Source organism: Mastomys coucha, unplaced genomic scaffold (genome assembly GCF_008632895.1).
Source record: "Mastomys coucha isolate ucsf_1 unplaced genomic scaffold, UCSF_Mcou_1 pScaffold1, whole genome shotgun sequence".
In the NCBI taxonomy this organism is placed as follows: domain Eukaryota; kingdom Metazoa; phylum Chordata; class Mammalia; order Rodentia; family Muridae; genus Mastomys; species Mastomys coucha.
The window spans coordinates 54,743,998-54,765,434 of record NW_022196891.1 but is presented as its reverse complement, the minus strand read 5'-3'; the positions used below and the strand labels follow the sequence as shown (position 1 = coordinate 54,765,434).

Sequence of the window (21,437 nt, the reverse complement as noted above, 5' to 3'; positions counted from 1 at the left end):
CTGGGCGTGGCCTTCAGGGTATTTCCAGAGAGGTTTAACTGAAGAGGGAAGACTCATTTGGAGTGTGGGAGGCACTGTCCTCGGGGCTAGGATCTAGGAGTGAATAGAAAGGGGGAAGGAGGGAGGGAGCTGAGCCCTATCATGCATCTCTGCTTCCAGACTGAATACCAGGCTTCTAGTCACATCTTACTTGCCTCCCGTGGTAGACTGTGTTTCCTATAACTGTAAACCAAAGAAATTCCCTTGCTTAAGTTGGTTTTCTTGGACATTTTGTCACAGCAGTGAGAAAGCTAATACAGTGAGTGAAGTACCAAGCACAGAGTCGGATATCCAATAAACATAGATTCCCTTTCAAGCAGGCAGCTGGGTGCCTGCCATCCCTTGTCACAATCCTACATATGGCTACTTCAAATTCAGAAGAGCAGTTGTTCACAGCATTCCACAAAGAACACCATGACTTCTAAAAGTTAGAGCAAATTTGTGAAGTAGAGATCTGGATATCCTACAGACATTACGTACTTGTAAGGCCCTGTTCACAGACAAATAATAGAAATAAAGACAGAGTTGCCAAGGTGGTTTAGGAAAAAATAGCATTTCCCATCTGGTATATGTCCACTGAAGGCCCCAAGGCAACAGGAAGTGGCATGCCCCTGTGTTAGCTCCAGGTAAAGCAGTCTCACCTATAAGTAGAAAATGAAGAGGAAGCTATATAGCAACGGAAACACAAAGCTCCCAGTGGGAATTCTGGGAAATAGGGAAAAACAAACAAACAAAGGTAGCAAAGGGAACTCTGGGAAACAGAGTTTCCTAACCAGGAGGCTAACAGTGTCAAAATTACAGTTATGAAGTAACAATTAAATAATTTTATGGTTGGGGTGGGGATGGGCGTCACACAGCATGAGGAACTGTATCAAAGGCTGAGAAACACTTGGAAACACTTGACTAATGTGAGGCATGGAAAGTTGCCGTAGGGAAGGCGTGAGCCGATTTCTTCTTACCCAGGGTATCCCCCATGCTGACAATCGCTCGCTGGTACAACTCTGTGTCTCCAGCCTGATTTGACAGGATCACAGCCAAGTGGGGCCGCCAGTCTCCCCACTGTTTGTCTCCACAACACTGAAAAATAATAACAAATTACAGAATCATTTAGCATAGTCCAGGGTGTAGTTAAGAAGGCTGCTGTTTATATGGAGGTATGGAGTTCAGGGAATGTCTGTTATGCTATTGATCCTATTATTCATTGTGTGTGAGGCTATTACTCATTGATTCGGAGCTCACTCTGCCTGAAGCAGCAGGTGTGTGGTATTGAACAAGTTGGTGGCCCACACTTGTAAACTTAGCACTCAGGAGGCTAAGAGAGCATCATGAGTTTGAGACCTGTGTGGACGAGAGTGAGACCCTCTCTCAAAATAAAAATACACACACACACACACAGATATGCACAGAGTCACCCACACATACAAAAATACATACACACTCACACAGAGAGACATACAGATACACAGAGACATAAAAACATAGACATACAGATACATACACACAGACATACAAACACACATATAAAACAACACAGACATACATACATATACACCCATAAGCATACATACACACAGACACAGAGAGACGTACACAGATATACAGACACACATACCCATATATACAGAAACACATACACAAAAGCACACAGACACATACAAACCCATATACACATGTACATCACACACAGATACACACTAGTTATAAAGGTGATAAATAAGGTGGCATTATTAACTTACTAATTTCCAATTTCTTCCCTGTGCCTTCACTTCAAATATCTAGAGACAACCTCCTCCCCACACCCTGCTGCCCCCCCTACCCCAACTACAAAACAACTCAAGTTTTAATGAGAAAAGGGAAATGAAAGATTGATCACTCTTGCCCACGCTAACCCGGCACAGAGGTCAGGGACTACATCAGTCTACATCAATCCTGTTACACAAATAGAGAGAGAATGAAATGGTTACTGAGTATCTTACAAGTGGCTAGTGTGTCCTGGTCTTACAAGGGCCCTTCCATACATGGCAACCTTTACAATGCTGCTGTGAAATTCCTATTACCACTTAAGGAATGAGAAAATCAGGCCAGCCTTCACTTTCCCTCTAGACCCACTCCCTGGTGGCAATGCAGTGGCCGTGGACCCCACCATGCAGCGGGGGGAAAAGTCATCAGGCCTGTAGAACTGTGAAGTGCTACACGGTGCTTTCTTCCTGTTCAGACTTCACGTCTTTGACCCCATTTAGAGTTAGTTTTTGTGTAAGGAGACAGATGCTAGTCCAATTTCATTCTTCTACATGTGGCCATCCGGTTTTCCCGGCACCATTTGTTAACGATGCTTCCTTTTCTCCAGCTCATTGTTTTTGGGATTTGTGTCAAACATCAATGACTGTAGTTTTGTGTGCTCATGTTTGGGTCTTTGATCTTGCTCCATTGTCCTACAAGTCTGTTTTTATGCCAGTACCATATTCTTTGTACTACTGTGGCTCTGTAATATACCTTAATATCTGGAAAAGTGATCCCTTCAACATTGCTCTTTTTACTCAGACGGTTTTGGCTATCTGGGGTGCCTTGTGTTTCCATATGAATTGTAGGATAGTGTTTTCTATTTTTGCAAAGAATGAGGTGGGAATTTTGATGTAGATTGAATTAAAATGCAAACAGCTTTTGGTAAATTGGTCATTTTCATGACAGTAATTCTATTAACCCATGAATGTGGAATGTATTTCCATTTTTAATGTTTTTCTCTCTCTTTGGGTGTTTTAAATTATTCCACCCAAGACCTATCCCATACTAGCAGTGTGAACTTGAGAAAGTCTTTAATTTCATTGAACCTTTGTTTCCTCATCTCTAGAATAAAGATCATCATTTCTACCTGAGAAGACTCCCCGTGACAATAAAGTTGGACAGGTCTATGAAGCACATAGCACAGTTCTTCACACTTGGCTTGCACTTTATAAATTTCACAATAGGCATGCACACACATTTATGTGTATACACTTACAAATACACACACCACCTCAGTAGAAGGAAGGTAGTTTGCGAACAGTCTACATCAATCCTGTTACACAGACAGAGAGAGAATGAAATGGACAGTAATTGCTAACATTTAGAGTTCCCAACTATTTGCAGTTATTTAGTGTTTATAATCATCACAAGGAATGAAAGGCGTTTTATCCAGCTCCGTGTGATATGCTCCCTGCCTACCTCCACAGCACATATATATCATGAGGTGGTCATAACAAGTCACCAGAGTAACAACAGTCTTACTTTATGACAATGGCTTAGACCATGAGCCACAGCCTAGGCTGAACATTTCTCCTGCCAGCAATTGCATGCCACAGGGACACTGCTACTCCCACTTAAAGCAGGCCTCTTCTTGCTGGATCTTCGAGAATATAACAGGAGGGGAAGTTTTTCTACAAAAAGGAGATAATCTTGGAAGTCATCCTCTGTCTCCTCCCTGAGAGAAAGACAAGGGTAGTGTAAAGCCAACTGAGAAAGAGAGAGGGAGGGAGGCAGACAGACAGACAAAGCAGAGCAGAGCAGAGCAGAGAGACAGAGAGAATTCATCTTGATGGGATAGGAAAGCAAGTATGGCAGCTGGTAGGTTCAGATATTCTCGCCCATAATTCTATTGGCTGGCCATCAAAATCTCCACAAAAGAGAAAAACTGTTATTGAATAGCAGCCAAGCCTGCCTATCAGTAATGAACAAAGTCAAACTTAGACGTGGAATGAAACCCACATCTGTGCATCCAGTGGCCGTGCTTCTTGCAGGGCACGACCCATGTAGAAGAAGGGTGGCCTTGTGTTCAATGTGAGGGGATAGAAAGTCCTCACACTCTAGGCACTGAGCTGGTGCATTGCCTGCAGAGCTTTAGTCTCCCAGCTAAGAGCAGGGGAAATGAGCTAACACTACCTCCTCGTCACTGAGGCCCAATGGACCACACGCTGATTATATCACTTCCTCCATTAGGTGCTTCGTGACATGATGCAGTTTTATTGCAGCGCTGAAGCTTCCGTTCAGCTGAATTGTGAAGCATACCCTGTATTCCAAAATAGCCCATTGGTTTAATGGTGGGGGACAGAAGGCATCATTTCTCTTTGCTTTGCTTTTCTTAGAATTATCTACAGTAAGAAGAGGGTCAAAGGGAAGAAATGAGAAATTCATTTTTGTTAAAACCAGTAGCTAGCAAAAACTCAAGTTTCAAATATAAGATACAGCTGCCAAAAGTAAGAGATTGAATGATGCTGCATTGAGCTGGAACAGGGGTAATGAAGCAATATTTCTATGAAGCAAGAACATAAACTGAACATAAAGGAGCTCAGGGAAGAGATGGCACTGAGCAGGAAGAGACAAATGTGATCAGCAGAGCTCAGGAAAGGAATGGGGAAAACATTAAAGAAACAGAGACAAAAGCGTTAGAAACAAGAGCGAGAGATCCTGGGGAATACACCATGGAGGTCAGAGACGGAGGCAAGAAAAGGAAAGACAGGAGTGGGCAAAGAAAAGTATGAGGTGGAAAAGAACAAGAATATTTTCAATTTAAGGAAAAAGTAAAAGCTGGGTGTGGCAGCACGTGCTTGGAATCCTAACACCTGTTGGGGGATGTCAACAGGAAGACAGGGGTTCAAGACTATCCTGAGTCTGATGCCAGCATGGATTTCAAAAAGGAGACAGATATATCTCTATAATTCACATGTTTATATATAGTTTATACATATGAGATACATATACATGAACTCCTGGAAAGGGCAATGGTGGCACACGCCTTTAATCCCAGCACTTGGGAAGCAGAGGCAGGCGGATCTCTTGAGTTTGAGGCCAGCCTGGTCTACAGAGTGAGTTCCAGGACAGTCAGGGCTACACAGAGAAACCCTGTCTCAAAAAAAAAAAAAGAAAAGAAAAGAAAAAAGAAAGAAAGAAAGAAAGAAACCAAAATAAATACTGGAAAATATAATTTTTAAAAAATGTTCCTGAATTCTAAGATATGAATGTGTACATTTAAAAGGCAGGCTATGCTGTACTCCCAGAAGAAAAAAAAAACAAGCAAACAAACAAAAACAGACCCTGACAGTCAATGATAATGCTAATATATATGCTAGTAAAGCTATTGGGTAAAAAAAAAAAAAAAAGAATACATTTCGGCAAAAAGATCAGGTCTATTCTAGTAGAGAACCTCTCGAGCACTTGAGCGGGCATTCACCTTCCAATCAGCCAAGTTCAACTCCAAAAGCCCAAAGCCTGAAGTGTCCAGCTCTGGAGGATTGATGTACAATGGGAACACTTCCCTCCAGAGAAGGGAAGGGCAGCCCAGCTGTGGGCAGGCTGAGGAACAACAGCTCTTGTACAATCAGGCCCTGTGGGAGAGGCAGGCAAGGTCTTCGGAGCCAGGCAGACCCTACTCCACACTATCTCCATGGCTGAGCCATTTTGCATCTTGGCACCTCTACTTCTGTGCCTGCAAAGCAGGGGTAATAACTGCTATCTCCATGCATGAAATCAAATACTGTGTATCAAATCATATGTGGGCCAAGCCCATTGCAGATAATTAATAAACTACTATTCATGCGTCCTCTTGAAAGGTATCACTACATTCCCAAGCAGTCCCCAACACCCCACTCCCAACCCTTAGGAGTCTGGGGTACACAGAAGGAAGTCTGTGACAGAGAGTACCGTGGCTGCTTGTGGAATCCTTCCTGACATGAGCTGGAAGAGGGTCTGCAGAGGGTCATTGAGCGCCAGCGTGCTAGTGAAACTGTAAGAAGAAAGAAGAGTCAGTGGGGATCGAGCCCAGAGGGAGCCCATCACAGCACATGGGCCTGGATGTTCTTTCCACTTGACAGAGCTTCTGTTTTGAAACCAGGCTTCTCTGCCCTGCTGTGCCTTGGCGGCCATTTAGGGAAGATCAACTGCATCTTGACTGAATCGCACAGCCTGAGTAGACTTCATTGTTCAAGGATATTTTCTGTATCTTTGCCCTAATGCCTTAATTCTTGGGTAGTCACTTCTAAATGCCTTCTATCAGTGAGCTGTCTACCCACATCTCCAGGTTGTCTGGGTAGCTCAGCAGTAAACCTAGAAGCTCTGCTCCATGGGCCCCTCCTTTCCAGCTACCCTCAAGTTCCTCCTCACCAAACCCATCCTACTAAGCATCATTTTTCTGGCTGATCTAAGCTGGGTCTGTAGAGCTTTGACTCATAAGCACTAAATAGCCATTTTCAATAACCAAGGAGGCGTGGAAGAGGGACCAGAAATGATCCTGCTGATGACAAACTGTGGGATATGCTTAACAAGGATATAATAAGCTCTACAGCTGATTTGAGATTTAAGCATACTCAGTAAGAGAGATTTTTCACAATTCACTGAGCCCCATCAAAAATCAATGGCCCAAGGCAAAAACCTGTAGCAGAGATGTATGCTACGATGCGGGGACGTGGGAAGTTCATTTCCAAAACCCAAAGGGAAAATCGTCCCTCAGATCACCATCTTTTGCTTAATAACGCCCTTGCCACGGGAGCCCAACTCACTCAGCATCACAGACAGCAGTATGCCCACCATGCCAGCCTAGGGCCACAACAGTTGGCAGACAGCATTATGTGTCCCTGGGAAGATGGAGCTGAAGTTTTCTAGAGTCTCACTGAGACCATCATGAAGAACAGACTACCAGGCAGTGTGGCAGCCAATAGGAACACAGACAGAACTTAAAGCAAAGAGTATGGCTCTTCATCCAACTCTGCCCAATGGGACTTATGGCCAATTCAACCGAAGTTAAGCTGAGAGAGTTGCCTCCAGAACATCACATAGATGTCCTGGCCCTAGAAGATAAACATGCACACAGGGCATCTTTCTCACACTCTGAAACAAAACTGCTCCTACAGGAGGCCACCCCCTCATGCCTGTCAGCTGTGAGGTGCACAGGAGTGTAGAGGACTCATACAGAGGCTCTTCTACAGTGTCCATCTAGACACAATGCCTCCTCTACACACTGGTTCCCCACTATCTTTCACCACACTTATTCCAGGCTGCTGGCTATGTGCCAGGCTTCTCTCCCTATCTCATTCTGGCTTGCTCATCCTCCCTGGTCTACCATGGCTCTTAGTTCACTGTCTGATGTGATTTCTTACTAAGTATACATTTTCTATCCATATTCCCAATCGATGCCTTGTCTACCACAGCTCATGGTCCTACCAGATCTTATTCCTATCGACTTTTCACTAGCCCCAGCCTTAGTGTAAGACTAAGCCCTGAACACTCTCCTAAGTCAAAATGCCTTACTTAGCCTTCAGGCTCCCTCAGATACACTTCAGTCACCACTCATTCTTCCTTTACTAATGGAACTGTCTAACCCATCCCCTCCCACAGAGAACAACTACAGTGTAGAATATTCTCAATTCTTGGAAACTCTGATCCTGGGCAATATTGCCCAACTGTTTTATTCCATTTAAATGGGTTAAAAGAATGCTTTTCTGCCTAAGTTATAATAATCTAGGGACAGTAAAATTGCTTAGCAGGTAAAGCCATTCACCGCCAAGCTTGATGACTTAAGTTTAGATGCCCTGGATCTACATGATGGAAGAAGAGAACTGACTCCCACAAATTGTCCTCTGGTCTTCACATACCACGCTAGGACACATGCATGCACACACTCAGAGAGACATACACAATAAATGAATGAATGAATGAATGAATGTATGTTTTAAAATAAAGAACCTTGAGAGCCGAACATGAAGGTGGTATGTTTATAATCCCAGTACTCAATATGTTGAGGACAAGGAGAATAAGAAGGAAGAAGAAAGGAGAGAAGAGGGAAGGAAGGGGAAGGGAGAAAGTGGGGAGTAAGGGACGGGACAGCAGGGGAGGGGAATTGAGAAATTAGAAATGCTACACCCATCTCAATAAAGAGAACTGGGTAACTATGTGTGGAACTTCTCAATGCATTTTTCACTTCTCCCCTATACATTCATACACACACACACACACACACACACTCATATACACACATATTCTTTCACATACACATACACACTCACATACATACACACGCATACACTCTCACACATATATACACTCATACACACATGCTCACATACACATACACACACATACACTCACATGCACACTTACACACTCTTACACACACACACACACACACACACACACACATACACACTGCCTTTGGAAGGGAGGTCTATCTGCTCTTCTGGTCTTTGTAAGCCAGACTCACCCACTCATGACCCAGTTGTAGGTCCTCGGGTCCATCTTACTGGCTAGGAACAAGGCGTGGCCCCACAAGTGGTTCTTCATAGCCCATTCCAAGGCCTCCTGAGAAGCAAAGCAAGACATTCAATAGGACCTTGCCCAGTTTACTCAATTAGAACAACCCGTTCCTATATGTAGGCATTTGTGTATCCCAAGCCATAGAAAATCCCAGAGAGATGTAGAAAATGAAGAAGGCCGAGCGGAAACACCGGCTCCCTCAGCATGCAACTGTTCTCTGCACTGTCCACTGCTCTAGCCATCATCCATTAGGACATTGCACTAGCTTCTCCTCAAACACGGCCACCAAGCAGCCTCATCCTTCAGTCTAAGTTACAGAATACTTGTAAGAACCTATACCAAAAGTAAGGAAATGGCTTCACCCCAGAGATGGAGTCTCAAGATACAAGTAGCAAAAAAGAAAAAAAAAAAGAAAAAAAATTGAATTAAAAAAAATTGCAGCCCTGCTAAAGGAGAGTGCCCTTCTTAGCAGCTGTGGCAGAGGTGACATTTTCCTTCCTAAGCACATAGGTGGACATTTCCCACATTGCCTGTGAGCTTGGCTAAGTCCTGGCCCAATGGCATGGGAATGGCAGTGCCACCTATAGGTTTGGCCCATAAAGCCCATCACACTCATTCCTAACGTGTCTCACCCCATCAGGTTTCTGGAATGGGAAGGACACCTGGGGAACCATGGACATCCCAAGCTAGAGATGGTGAAGGTCACAGCACCCTCAGTCTGGCAGTATGGAGGATGGATAACCTATGGTTCATTTGTGTACTCTGACAAAAAGCAATTAAGGACTGTGCTTCAGCCACAGCCAGTGTACACGGGAGCTAGCCGCGAGCCTGAGGCGGAGACTGCTTGTTAACGACCAGGAGCTCTCACAGGAGAAATTGATAGCACCATGGAGTAAGGCAGGCTAAAGTTGCAAACTTTAAAACACACACATATATCTGCTTGTTTAATTCAAAGTATAGTTGAGGTTTAGAAATGATATTAATAGCTTCTTTGGTAGAAAATAAACACATGGTATCTAGCGGAAAGTCACTAATGGGCTAATTCTACCTCCACATAGCAAGAATCTTTATTACCCCAGCACTTCTCTGTGTAATTTTATTGGATGGAGGAGGCAAATTTAATATTCACAATTTGGGAATTCAACCTCAGATTCAAAGCAAGTGAAAAGACAGCATTAGAATAATTCTTTTAACTTGCTTTAACTATTTCATAATTCTTTTTAATTTGTTCTTAAAAGAAATGACCGATGGATTGGTTTGGAATTGTCAGTTAACTCAAAATTCTGCCCATCCCCAAAATATAATTTATGAATAAGAACTTGAGACCTTATATCAAGGTTGGCAGGATTATTAAATCCAAAAACCAATACCGGAGTCAAATATGAATAAAGGCATCTTGATACCCAGCTCTTCATTCATCACCTGCCGTCACCCCCGCCTCTCCATCACTCACTCACTAACTCTCATCTATCTCTCAGTGTGGGGGTGTTCCCAGAAGCCTGTTCAGGCTCACGCTATCCAGATTCAAGCCCCATACCTAAATCTAGCTCCCCAACCTGTAAATCTGTAAAACAAAAATAGAAGCTAGCACACATGTCTCCATGGAGACAAGTCAGGTAATGCATAGGTGATATTGAGTTAGTGCCTGACAGGTAGAAAATAATTTCTTAACCTCTGCTTTTGTTATTGTTGTTATTATAGACATAGTGCATCTTTCTTGAAGGAAAAGTTCAAGACTGATTTATCCTCTGTATGCCCCACTGGGTGAGAAGTAGTACTGTGGGCAGTTTATTTTATTTTATTTTATTTTTGTTTTCTATGTGCACTCTTTCTGAGGGTGTCAGATTACCTAGAAATGGAGTTATAGACAGTTGTAAGCAGCCATCAAGGTACTGGAAATTGAACCTGGTCCCTCTAGGAGAACAGCTAGTGCTCTTAACCATTGATCCATCTCTCCAGCCCTCTATAGATAATTGTTTTATCAAAATAAATGAATCACTGGCAAAAATCACAATTCTGTGCTACATAATCACTATATAGAACTGGCTGTAATTTGATACCACTGTTTTTATGTCATTGTGTTAAATACAGAAAAAGAAAACATCATGCACAAAAACTCAGATAAAATATTAAAATATCAAAGTAAGGGTGTGAGAAATGGCTCAGCAATTAAGAGAACTTGCTGCTCTTGCAGAAGATTCAAGTTCAGTTCCCAGCACCCACATGGTGGCACACAACCACCTGTAATTCCAGTGCCAGTAACCTGATACCCTCTTCTGGCCTTCCTAGGCACCCTGGTGCATATATGCATATATATATATATATATATATATATATATATATCACATGCATATATAATGAAAATAAATAAATCTTTTAAAATGTCAAAGGAAACTCCCAAAAGTAATTCAACCTCATTTTTGTAAATAAATTTAAAAATGGGGGAAGCTAACTATGACACACACTGAAAAAGGAAGACTTGCAGTCTGGAATAGAACATATTAAGGATATTTAAAAGAGTACAGTGATTCAGCATGCTCTGATAAAAGGATCTGCAGAAAAGGTGGGAAAGCCCATGACAAGAATCACTGCAGGTGAAAAATTAATCTCATTCAGAGTAACCCAAGTGCAAATGTATCCACCGGACTGTGCTTTTTCGCCTCTCGGATCGGCACAGATCACAAGTGTGCAGGCACGTTGGTGAGCACATGAAGCAACAGCTCCACCCTTTGCTCGCGGAGCAAATTGGTGCATCTACAGAGGCAACTTTTCAATATCTATCAAAATTATAAACCACATACCCTTTGACCCAACACTTCTGCTTCTAGAAATTCATCTTACACGCATTCTTTCATAGTGGGCAAAATGACAGGTGATGCTCTGGCTATATGTATATATAAAAAACAGTGCTCTCCACCAAGCCCCATGTGCTGATGGCTTGGTCTCCAGCTACTGGGAGGTAAATGAATTGCGAGGACTCTAATTTCACAAGATGGGAGGCAATGTATACCTTGTAATATAGCAAGTATCACAAAGAGCAGGTGCAGCAAAGTATTCCTAAAGCCAAGCCCGGAATGCTGCCTCTTTGGATACAGTCCACAAGCTCAGAGCACTTGCCACCTTTTTAATGAGCAGAAAAGATAAAAAGAAAGAAAAACATTTCATTACACGAGTAGTTTGAACGCATGTTCCCTATCTACCTCAAAGTTGATCATCTAAGATATCTCGTTAAATGAAAAATATGAAAGCTATGAAGATAACAGAATGGTGCCATTAGAAAATAATTATACATACAAAATATAGCTCCAGATATTGTTTAAAGACTTTACTTTTAATCGTGTGTGTGTGTGTGTGTGAGCCTGTGTGAACCTGTGTGAGCCTGTGTGAATGGATGCAGTTTGTATAGGTACTCACAGAAGCCAGAGGTGTCTATGCCCCAGGAACTTGAGTTAAGAAAAGTTTTGAGCTGCCTGACATGTGTGCCAGAATTCGAACTCAGGTTCTTTGGATGAACAATGCAAACTTTTAACAACAGAGCCATCTTTCTAGCGCTCCCAGCTATTTTAAAGAGATAAATATAGTACCTGGGGATCGAAGTCTTCCTCTACTATATTCCTATCACCTTCTGGTTTTTTAAATTAAATTGATTTGATTTTAATTTTAAATATTCCAATTTACTTTATGGCTTCTATAAAACATGGGCACAACTTCAAAAGTAAACAAGGCAAGAGTCCCCCAGCATTCGGTGGTGACAGGAGTGCCTGAGTTCCAGAGGCACGGATATTATTTATAAACAAGCTTTCCATAAACTAAGCTGTCATATATATAAAGAAACAGAAATGCAGCCTTCCATCTATTAATTCTTAGTAAAATATTCAATTGTATAATTTGTAATGAGTAGTAAAATTATGAATTGCCTTAGTGTCCAGCGGTAGTGAGTTTTCTCATTTTTTAATAATTTTTTAGAATTATATATTTATTTTTTTATATATATGAATATACTGTAGCTTTCTTCAGATATATCAAAAGATAGCACCAGATCCCATTACGGATGGTTGTGAGCCACCATGTAGTTGCTAGAAATTGAACTCAGGACTCTAAACCACTGAGCCATCTCTCCGACCCTGTTTTTTCTTTACTTTTAAATTATGTGTATGGGAAGGAGTATGGTCATATGATTCCAGGAGCCCATTTAGGATAGAGGCCAGGTCTTCATGGAGCTGGGGTCATAGGTGATTGATGCCCAGCATGAGCACTGGGAACTGAACTCAGATGCTCTGGAAGGATAGTAGACATGATTAACTACTGAGCCCCCTCTCCAGCCCTAGAATGTTTGTTTGCCTGCTTGACTGCAGAGCACCTTGTCCAGCATGTACAAGGCACTGTGTTAAATTCTTGGTGCTATAAAAATAATAAGAGTGCACTAGCTGAACATATTTAATGTTATTAAGGTATTTTACCATGTGATATGAAATGTAAAAAGAAATCAACAATTATATACATATTCTCTGGAGGTATTTGTTTTGATACAGGGTATCCCTTTATAGCTTAGACTGGCCTCCTACTCAGTCTTGCTTACCTCAGCCAAATGAGTGTACCACCATGCCTGGCATGTTTATGGAACGTAAACTGATTTTTAATGAGGAAATGGTGGGAATAAATATATAAAATGGAAACAGATGTTGTCATCTAACAGTAGGACAACATGAACACTGCAGGTGTGGATGGTACACACCTATGTATTTTTATTCTTCTTGCTTTAACTTTCTGGACTTTTCACACGATCTAAAAAAAAAAAGTGTATTCTGGTCATATCATCGGAGAAGTGGGAGACGGGGCGAGGGATGGTGGTCACTCATCTGAAGGAAGCCCGAGGGAAAGGCTTTCTCACCTTCTTCCTTCCATAGTAGAGCAGCTTGGTGAACTTCTCCACGATCTGCGCCGGTGTATCTACACTGGGGGCAATCTCCCCAGTGAGCAGGTTGCGAGTCCCAGAGCTCGGCACGGGCCAGTCCTCATCAGTCAGGTTGATGAGATTGGCTACAGGGGGCTGCCTCTTATACTTCTCCAGCTTCTTGCAGTCCTGCATCAGCAGCTCAGCGATGTCAGACCCCACCATGGACTGCAGGATAAAGAGAGTCATCCTGGGGGATGCTCCAACCAGTCCCCAGGCTGGGCGCAGGCTGGAGAAGGGAGACAGCAGCATCTCTGTCTTGTTCCTTAGGCAGTCGGGCAAATACACGGGAGATCTTTTACGAGTGACTGAATTTCAAACAGCACTATAGTGGTTACTGCCTGTCGGCAGCCACAAAGCCCCTTGGAATCACTCAATTCCACTGGCTGGTGCAGTAATCCAGGGACTGTACAACAAACCCCAGCCAGCAGGGGGCACTCTCCAGAAAAGGTTAGCATTGGCACACTGTTGTTGGTTGGCACCAGAGCTGCACTTTCCCTCAGGGGAACAGTGCTGTGTAAAGACTGCTTTTTCTTTTTGGTTTTTGGAGACAGGGTTTCTCTGTGTAGCCCTGGCTGTCCTGGAACTCACTCTGTAGACCAGGCTGGCCTCGAACTCAGAAATCCACCTGCCTCTGCCTCCCATGTGCTGGGATTAAAGGCATGCACCACTACCGCCCGGCTTTCTTTTTTCTTCTTTCTTTTTTCTTTTTTTTTTTTTTAAGACTTTTATTTCTAATTGTGCTATATACCAACTCCCACAAAGACTAAAACTTCAGCCCGGCCTCCATCTGCCCCCTATATCAAAACAGTGACTTACCCCGTTCTGTCGACAAAGGAGAACCAGCAGTTGCCAAAGCAGAGCTGAGTCCCTGCTCCCTGGTGCCTCAGATTTGAGACACTGAGCTGCTTTCTGCTGACAAAACGTCATGATGTCCACCTTGTGGATGTCTTCCCTGTGGGCCAGAAAGCAAGGCCTGAGCAGACCGACTCTCCCTGTAGGCGCCTAGCCTCCCCGTTTGATCAACTAGCTAAACGTGGCAAAAGGGTGACCGCCCAGAACTGGAAGTCTGGAATCGCAAAATCTTTTTTTTTTCCCTGCAGAACAGGAAGGAGTTTCAGAGATTCTCTTATGCATTCTTACATCTTTTAAATAAGGAAAGTAAACTCAAAGACCTTAAGTGACTTCTTAGAATGGCACGTAAGGGCTCTGCTTAAAGTCAGACAAGACTGGCACAAACAAGACTGGCACAAACATCTCACTTGCTCTGAGCCTCAGTGTCGTCCCTACCTTAAGATGGGACTTTAAAAACAAACAGCTGCCTGCATACAAAAAGGGGGGAGCAAACTGTTTGGCATCTATCAAATAAGTGCTCGTTAAATGAACGTTATATTTTGCTCAAGAACATTCAACAAATCAGTGCCAAGTGAGGTTAGCATCATACTATTTAATACACCGCTTAGTTTTTTTTTTTTTTTTTTTTTTTTTTTTTTTGCAAACCTGCAAGACATAGGGGGGAAAGTGTTTGGTACCTAAGGAATGATCCTTAAGATTGTTCTCTGGCCTCTACATTTGTACACACATACATGTGTGAGCACATGCTTGGGGGCAAGCTTCAGAATAAGATTACGTGTATAAAGTAACATGAAATGGCCTCCATATGAATAGAGTTTTACGGCCTTTGGAGTAGGCAGAGTGACTGCTATATCATTTCTCAAGGGAAAAAGGTAAAGAGGGCTGATAAGCCACTACTTAGTAGGGTACCTGGTATACTGGCCTCTGACACCCACCCAGGCCTCAGCACAGGCAGGCTAAAGCCCACTGAAATGTGGCTGAAAGTGCTAAAGCAGTTCCAGTTCATTCCTGCAGAGGGCAGACGTTCACAACGTCAGGAAACTGGAAAACTCAGCTCAAGAAAAGCTCGTTTTAAGAAGGAAGAACAACAATTTGAACTAACCAGTACCCCCAGAGCACCCAGGGACTAAACCACCAACCAAAGAGTACACATAGTGGGACTAATGGCTTCAGCAGCATATGTAGCAGAGGATGGCATTGTTGGACATCAATGGGAGGAGAGGCCCTTGGTCCTGTGAAGGCTCTATGCCCCAGTGTAGGGGAATGCCAGGGCCAGGAAGGGGGGGGGTTGTTGAGTAGGGGGAGGGAGGAGGGAATAAGTTTGGGGTTTTTGGGGGGTTTTTTTGTTTGGTTGGTTGGTTTTGGGTTTTTTTTGTTTTTTTGTTTTCTTTTTTGTTTTTTTTTGGGGGGGGAGGGGAAACCAGGAAAGGGGAGAACATTTGGAATGTAAATAAAGAAAATATCTAATAAAAATTTTTTTAAATTAAAAAAAAAAAGAACATTTTCCAGGCTGTCCTCCATTTCCCCACTAATCTCCATCAAGTGCTTGAAACAGTACAGCTCCCTACCAGCTCACCTCTAGAAAACGGAACTATTTTTAGATATCTAACTTGTTCAGCTTACTTTTCTTTCTGCCCTTCAAATATGAAGCAGCTTGCCAAAATTACTCAGGCCACCTCTTTTTCTAACCGACTGGCATAGAGAAATTTGTTTCAAATAAAATAGATGTTTTCTTCCCTGGAAACCAAGGCCTGGGCAGGAGGGGTCCTCAGCTTTCGGACACTTTTATTTAGGAGCTGGTGACATAGCTTAGTGGGTCAGAGAAGATCCTGTCTCAGAAACTAACAGAACAAAAAAGATGAGGGAGAGAAAGAAGAAAACGACAGGTGTCTTCCTCTGGCTTCCATATGTGTATGCATGTGTGCTCCTTCACACATGTGTGCATATGTCTCACATGCACACACACACACACACACATACACACTTCCTTAACAACGCTTGCAGTACTTTACCTAATAAGGGGCCCTGGGAAAGCTCTCATCTCCTCCTGATCCTCAAAATCATTAAGTATAACCTGGAGTAGAAAATAAAATTAGGTCCCCAAGATTCTTCCAGCCAGTCCCCACCAGTTGAATCCAGTCTCATATCCAGGGCTATGGTCTTAGGGTGTGGCTCAGTGCCTTGTGGAGCCACTAGCTCTCAGGGAAACTGTAAATCCAGCATCGCTTCTTTCAGAGAAAAGCCCACCCATTCTTGCCAACAATCTAGGGCATGTGTGATTCCATCCCCCCTCCTGGAGATGCCAAGCCTCAAGCAAAGGAAGTGAAAACCTGAGCAACGGAATTGAGGTGAGGGCTTGCATCCTCAAGGCCCAAGATACTGATTAATTACCTCCATGCTATGCACTTCAACAAGGGCCGTTTGTCCATCAGCTGGAGAGTTGGGGGACACACATACTAGCTGGCTTCCTGGCCCAAAGCTCACAGACACGTGGGGAACATAGAAGAACCTCATGGGTGCCTTGGGAACAGTCGCTGAGGTGTCATCTGGCCAACAGACACATGTGGACATCGTTAGGTTTATTTTCAGTACTTTTTAGTTGGTACATTTCTGTTCCCATTCCACCTGGGTCAAGATGAGATGCTGGGTGGGATACTTGGTTAGAAAAAGTCACACTCTCTTCTGATTTAACCCTCTAAGAACAAGTCAGATTATAATGCAAATGGCCCAAATGATAACACATTCCTCTCAGATTCTCCACCGCGGCCAGAGGACAGGCAGCCACTGCAGCCGGTGCTTCCGCGCATGTGGCAAGCCTCCAGACTTCACCCAGTTCTCCCTGGCCCATATTTTCTCACTTGTTGCCTGAAAACACTCCAGAGTGCCTCCTAGCCCAACCTAAGGATGACTAGGAGCAGCAGTGTTCCCTTCCACGAGCCACCTAGGATGCATGCTCCATTACTAAGGAAAACAATCCAAAGTTGGCCTCTCTACCTGCGAGAGCCGCATACGCCAATAAGGCCAATAATAAGTAGACCCATTCCTGGTAACACAGAAGAGTGACTTCCCACGTGACCCAACCTTTCCTTATCAGAATTAACCAGCTCCCGTGGCCACTTGGTACCCACCAGCCTGAATAGGCCTCCATGCGGCCGACACCATAGGTTCATACTCCTCGGGAGCAGCTGCCATGTACTGACTGAGCTCATAGCTGCTAGAGCTGAGCCCAGACTCATGCTGCTGGAGAAGGTTGGATTTGCTGGTCAGCAATGACTGAAGGGGGAGGAAAAAAAAAGAAAAAAAAATGAAGTTTTTTTTCATTGTAGTTTTTTCATTGAAAAATGTAGGAAGGAGTTCCAGAGAGCTTGCTTGTCTTTCCAAGTGTTCCTTCAAAGAAACAAAGCTTGAACTTCCCACGAGGCTCAGTGACTGTGGATTCACGGAAAGAAGAAAGTATGCCATGGTGCATGGATATCCCGGTGGGCTCAAGAGACTTTGAATTCAAATTTCAACTTCTATTTCTGCCACCTTCTGCTATGACCTTAAATAGGTGACTTGGGCTTTCCTGGTCCAATACCTTCATCTGCAATATGAATTTAAAGTATCTGCCCTATACACATTACTTATTAATGCACTAGCTATTTTATAAACACATGCATACTCTGGATAATGTGAATTCCCCTCAGACATATGTGCAAAAAATTCACATTGCAGGAGAGATGACTAAAACAGGACATTCAAAGGCTTTTGTACATTGTAAAGTGCTGTTCACACATTGGGGCTTTAGTATCAGTCACCACAACCTATGCCCTATGTTATTAAATAATAGATACAGAAAAACTGACTACAAAAAAAAAAAAAAATCACCCAAATCTAATCAGGGAGAAAAAACTAGCTCAAGCCTGCCAAAAATTAAGAGTTCATCTCTACAATATTTTTTGCAACTTTTCTATAAATCTAAAATTATTTCATAATAAAACATTTATATCAATGCTATTAAAGAGTTCTATTCTGTGACCTAGATGGTGCATGCATTAGGATTTTAGAGAAAAGAGATTAAAGAGTCAGGAGAGATTTCAAGGCTGCTTTTCAAACCTAAATTAAAAGATTCTAACAACTTTTATGTCCTAAACCTCTAGTCCCCTGGGGCGCCCTAACACCTAAGATGGCGGCTTCTTCTCTTTTCAAGCACCTTGCAGTAAATTAAGTTCTACCCACTTGACAAAACAGGGACAGGTCAGACGGAGGAAAGCAGGGGAAGGTGGTGTGACCGGGAACTCTGCTGCAGCGGCAGATCCCCATCCCCGCTGGCCACTGCTGACAAGGTGGCTTGGTGCACGGCCACAGGCCTCAATCTTGTCACTCTAGATTACTCACCCTTTGTTTCTGGGCTTCACTCTCTGGAAAGAATTCCCCAGGCGGCTCCTGTCCAGACATAGAAGCAGGGCTGTCTCTGTATGGATTCTTACTGGTAAGTCTGCAGCAAAATGACAGCAGTGTTGAGACAGGTCCTGGGCAAGCCGGCAAGGCTGAAAGACTCTCTGCTGGAGGCAGGCCCGATGCTAAGTGTGAGCATCTCAGGCCATTTTGAGTGCTCCAGCAAAAAGCATTTTCTCTCTCTCCCACCTCTATCTATGTATTAGAAAGATGGAATCTTTGGGTTCCACACACAATTACTAGAAGAGATCCAGACGTTGTGGAGAATGACTACAGCCTGCCTTCCTAGAAGAGCCTAAGTCAAGATTCCTTGCATTGGGTGAATTCCAAGGCTAAGGGCGCCAGGACAAATGCTTCAGTAACAACGTCCAGTCCTGCTATGTCTTATGCTAGGAGACTGTTCTATGCTTACAACCAGGAAGAGGAGACAGAGAAACACTCCAGCCCCAGAAAGGCCCCAGCCATAACAATCACTGGGAGACCACTGAGGCCAATACAGGACTTGACCTCTAAATGGGCCAAGTAACTTGTTCCTTATTTATTCACTTTATAACCCAGTCATATCCCCCTCCTCTCCTCTCAGTCCTGTCCTCACAAATTCCTCTCCCCATTACCTCCTCACCTTCTCCTCAGAGAAGGGGAGTCCCCCTTTGGGTACCCGTCAGTCCTGGGACATCAAGTCACAGAAGGACTAAATGCATCCTCTCCCACTGAGGACCTAAAGTAACCTTACAGGATGTAGACTAGTCCTGAATGGCAACAGCACAGCTCTCTTAGGCCTGGACCACTTAAGACTATGCGCATGTCTCTGTGACTGGAACAAAAGCAGACTGTCTTCCACGGGACCAGGCCCACTACCAGATGCCCTAAGATTGTCCCAACAGAGTCTAACTAACTCTCGTCGGTGTGGCTTGTGTTTTCACACTTACTGGAACTGGGTCTCACTGTTCGCTCCAAAGGTCCTACTGCGCTTCTCCCGATGATGCTCACTGAAGTACCTCTGGTCTCCATGATCTTCATGCCAGATATAAGGACTCCCTTGCCTTGCCACTGCACCCTCAGAGAAAGCAAAACAGAGACAGGTCACTTGCTGCTTCTGCCAGTCCTTTTAGAAGGATACTAGAGAGCTGGGGAGCTGGGGTATTGCGATACATTAAGTATGAGAATGTATTTGCTGAATTGAGTCGACTGCTGGGTGAAAGCTAACAATGGAAGCCCCCAAGATGCTCTGGACCAGTTTACTGAGCTTTAAATAGTTTCACAATAACAGTGTGTGTGTGTGTGTGTGTGTGTGTGTGTGTGTGTGTGTGTGTGTGCGCGTGTGTTTTCCATGATGAAACAGGTTCTCTATGGTAGCTGGTCATAAACTGTCATAGCACAATACCCTATCATGTGGGGGTCTCAGGTATGGAACTCCCATTACTGCTCATCTGCTGCCCCCAGGATAAAGTGATTGCTGCATTCACATTACAGCTCAGCATACCTGAAAGGCTGAAGAACTGACTTTTCAGTTACTTAAACCGTAACTAGAACCTTTGCTACAGGAAGGAATCAGAGGAAAATGTGGTGGATGAAGTGTACACTAGCCACAGAACAGGTATCATAGGGGTAGTCTCAGTATAATCAAAGGGCGGGCTCTCCAAACATGATGCTAGTGGCCCTGGCAGTAGGCCACCCATGCGTCTTAGTCCCCAAAGGCTTCTGGAGGTTACTCCATACCTCTTTCTTCTGGCAACAGCTGTGGATGTCCGTGGTAGTAGTAATTACCATAACCATATTCGTCTCTCGGTGTTGGAGTGTGGTATCTCTGATAGGGGTCCCCATAGCCTGACCTGAGATATCACAAAGACAGCCGAAAACAAAGGGAGACCGGATGAACCAGACAACTCCAGAAGACAGAACAACTGCCTAGTCTAGAATCTCCTGATTAGGTCAGAAATCTGCCATATTAGGTCAGAAAATACAAAATCAGAACCGAGGTGGCCCTTTGCTTTACAAAAAGGACGTGTCCTTTATAATAAAGCTCTTTTTTACTTTGAAATGCTCTTGTTAAAAGGAATTTATTTACAGTTATTTTTACAGCAATATTCTCATGCCCCAAATATGCAATACCATCAAAGCTGTTATCTTGGACACCCTGGTACTCTCTGAGAAAAAGCCTTTCCTGAGGAAAGCATAGAACTCCATGAGCCACTGGAATTTTGATGCATATTACAGACAGAAGGAACACTATCGCCAGCGTGATTGTTTTTATTATCTCTGTCCTTGACATACTCAATTCCTCTTGAGGACTCAACAGCCCAAAAGGATCGGGAAAAGGAACATTATTAGTGTTTCTGTCAATTAATAATAACCTCAGAGGCAAATTTCTTTATAATAATTGCTATAACTTTAACCTTCAAACCATAGGGCAGAGAGATATCATCCCAACTAGAAGAGATGAAGGAAAACATATGTGACTTCTAATATTCTGTGAAATATTTCGTTCAATACTATGGGCCCGGGGGAGTAAGAGTTCAAGATTCTCTGACACAGGATTACCTCTAAGGTCTCTTCCTCCTCATGTTATCTGAAAATCTCTATTTGTTTTCTCTAAAATTAAGTTCTTTTAAAGTTCTTATGGATTAAGTACTGATCTTTGCATGTCTGTCACCCTCCAGGTATAGTTTGAGACACTGGGGTTGTTGGTGCTCTTGGTATCGAGCTAAAATCAGTGAAAATGTGAAGCCTTTCATGGGATCCTAGGAAAAGCTTTTCCACAGCTCACAATCACAAAGCATAGAGGTGCCATCTGCTCTCTTATGTCTCTACCATCCCTCCCTCCATCCCAATCACTCTATGATGGCAGTTATATGAAGTTCTACTTGGGATACAA

At 43.4% G+C, this 21,437-nt stretch overlaps 1 protein-coding gene across 17 annotated transcripts in view; it reads right to left on the bottom strand.

The window, feature by feature from the left end:
* LOC116102039 (protein transport protein Sec16B) overlaps window positions 1-21,437 on the bottom strand; it is a 71,327-nt gene that overhangs the window by 17,076 nt on the left and 32,814 nt on the right. For 16 of the 17 annotated variants that reach the window (XM_031386216.1, XM_031386319.1, XM_031386251.1 and 13 more), the window contains 11 exons: window positions 20,282-20,394; window positions 19,492-19,612; window positions 18,503-18,602; window positions 17,254-17,398; window positions 16,517-16,671; window positions 16,138-16,199; window positions 14,090-14,225; window positions 13,208-13,438; window positions 8,264-8,361; window positions 5,713-5,794; window positions 999-1,116 (listed from right to left, as the gene is read on the bottom strand). In XM_031386216.1, coding sequence (XP_031242076.1) covers window positions 999-1,116; window positions 5,713-5,794; window positions 8,264-8,361; window positions 13,208-13,438; window positions 14,090-14,225; window positions 16,138-16,199; window positions 16,517-16,671; window positions 17,254-17,398; window positions 18,503-18,602; window positions 19,492-19,612; window positions 20,282-20,394 — 1,361 coding nt within the window. Of the gene's footprint in view, window positions 1-998; window positions 1,117-5,712; window positions 5,795-8,263; window positions 8,362-13,207; window positions 13,439-14,089; window positions 14,226-16,137; window positions 16,200-16,516; window positions 16,672-17,253; window positions 17,399-18,502; window positions 18,603-19,491; window positions 19,620-20,281; window positions 20,395-21,437 lie in introns of all 17 variants that reach the window. The other variant, XM_031386327.1, reaches the window with a different exon arrangement.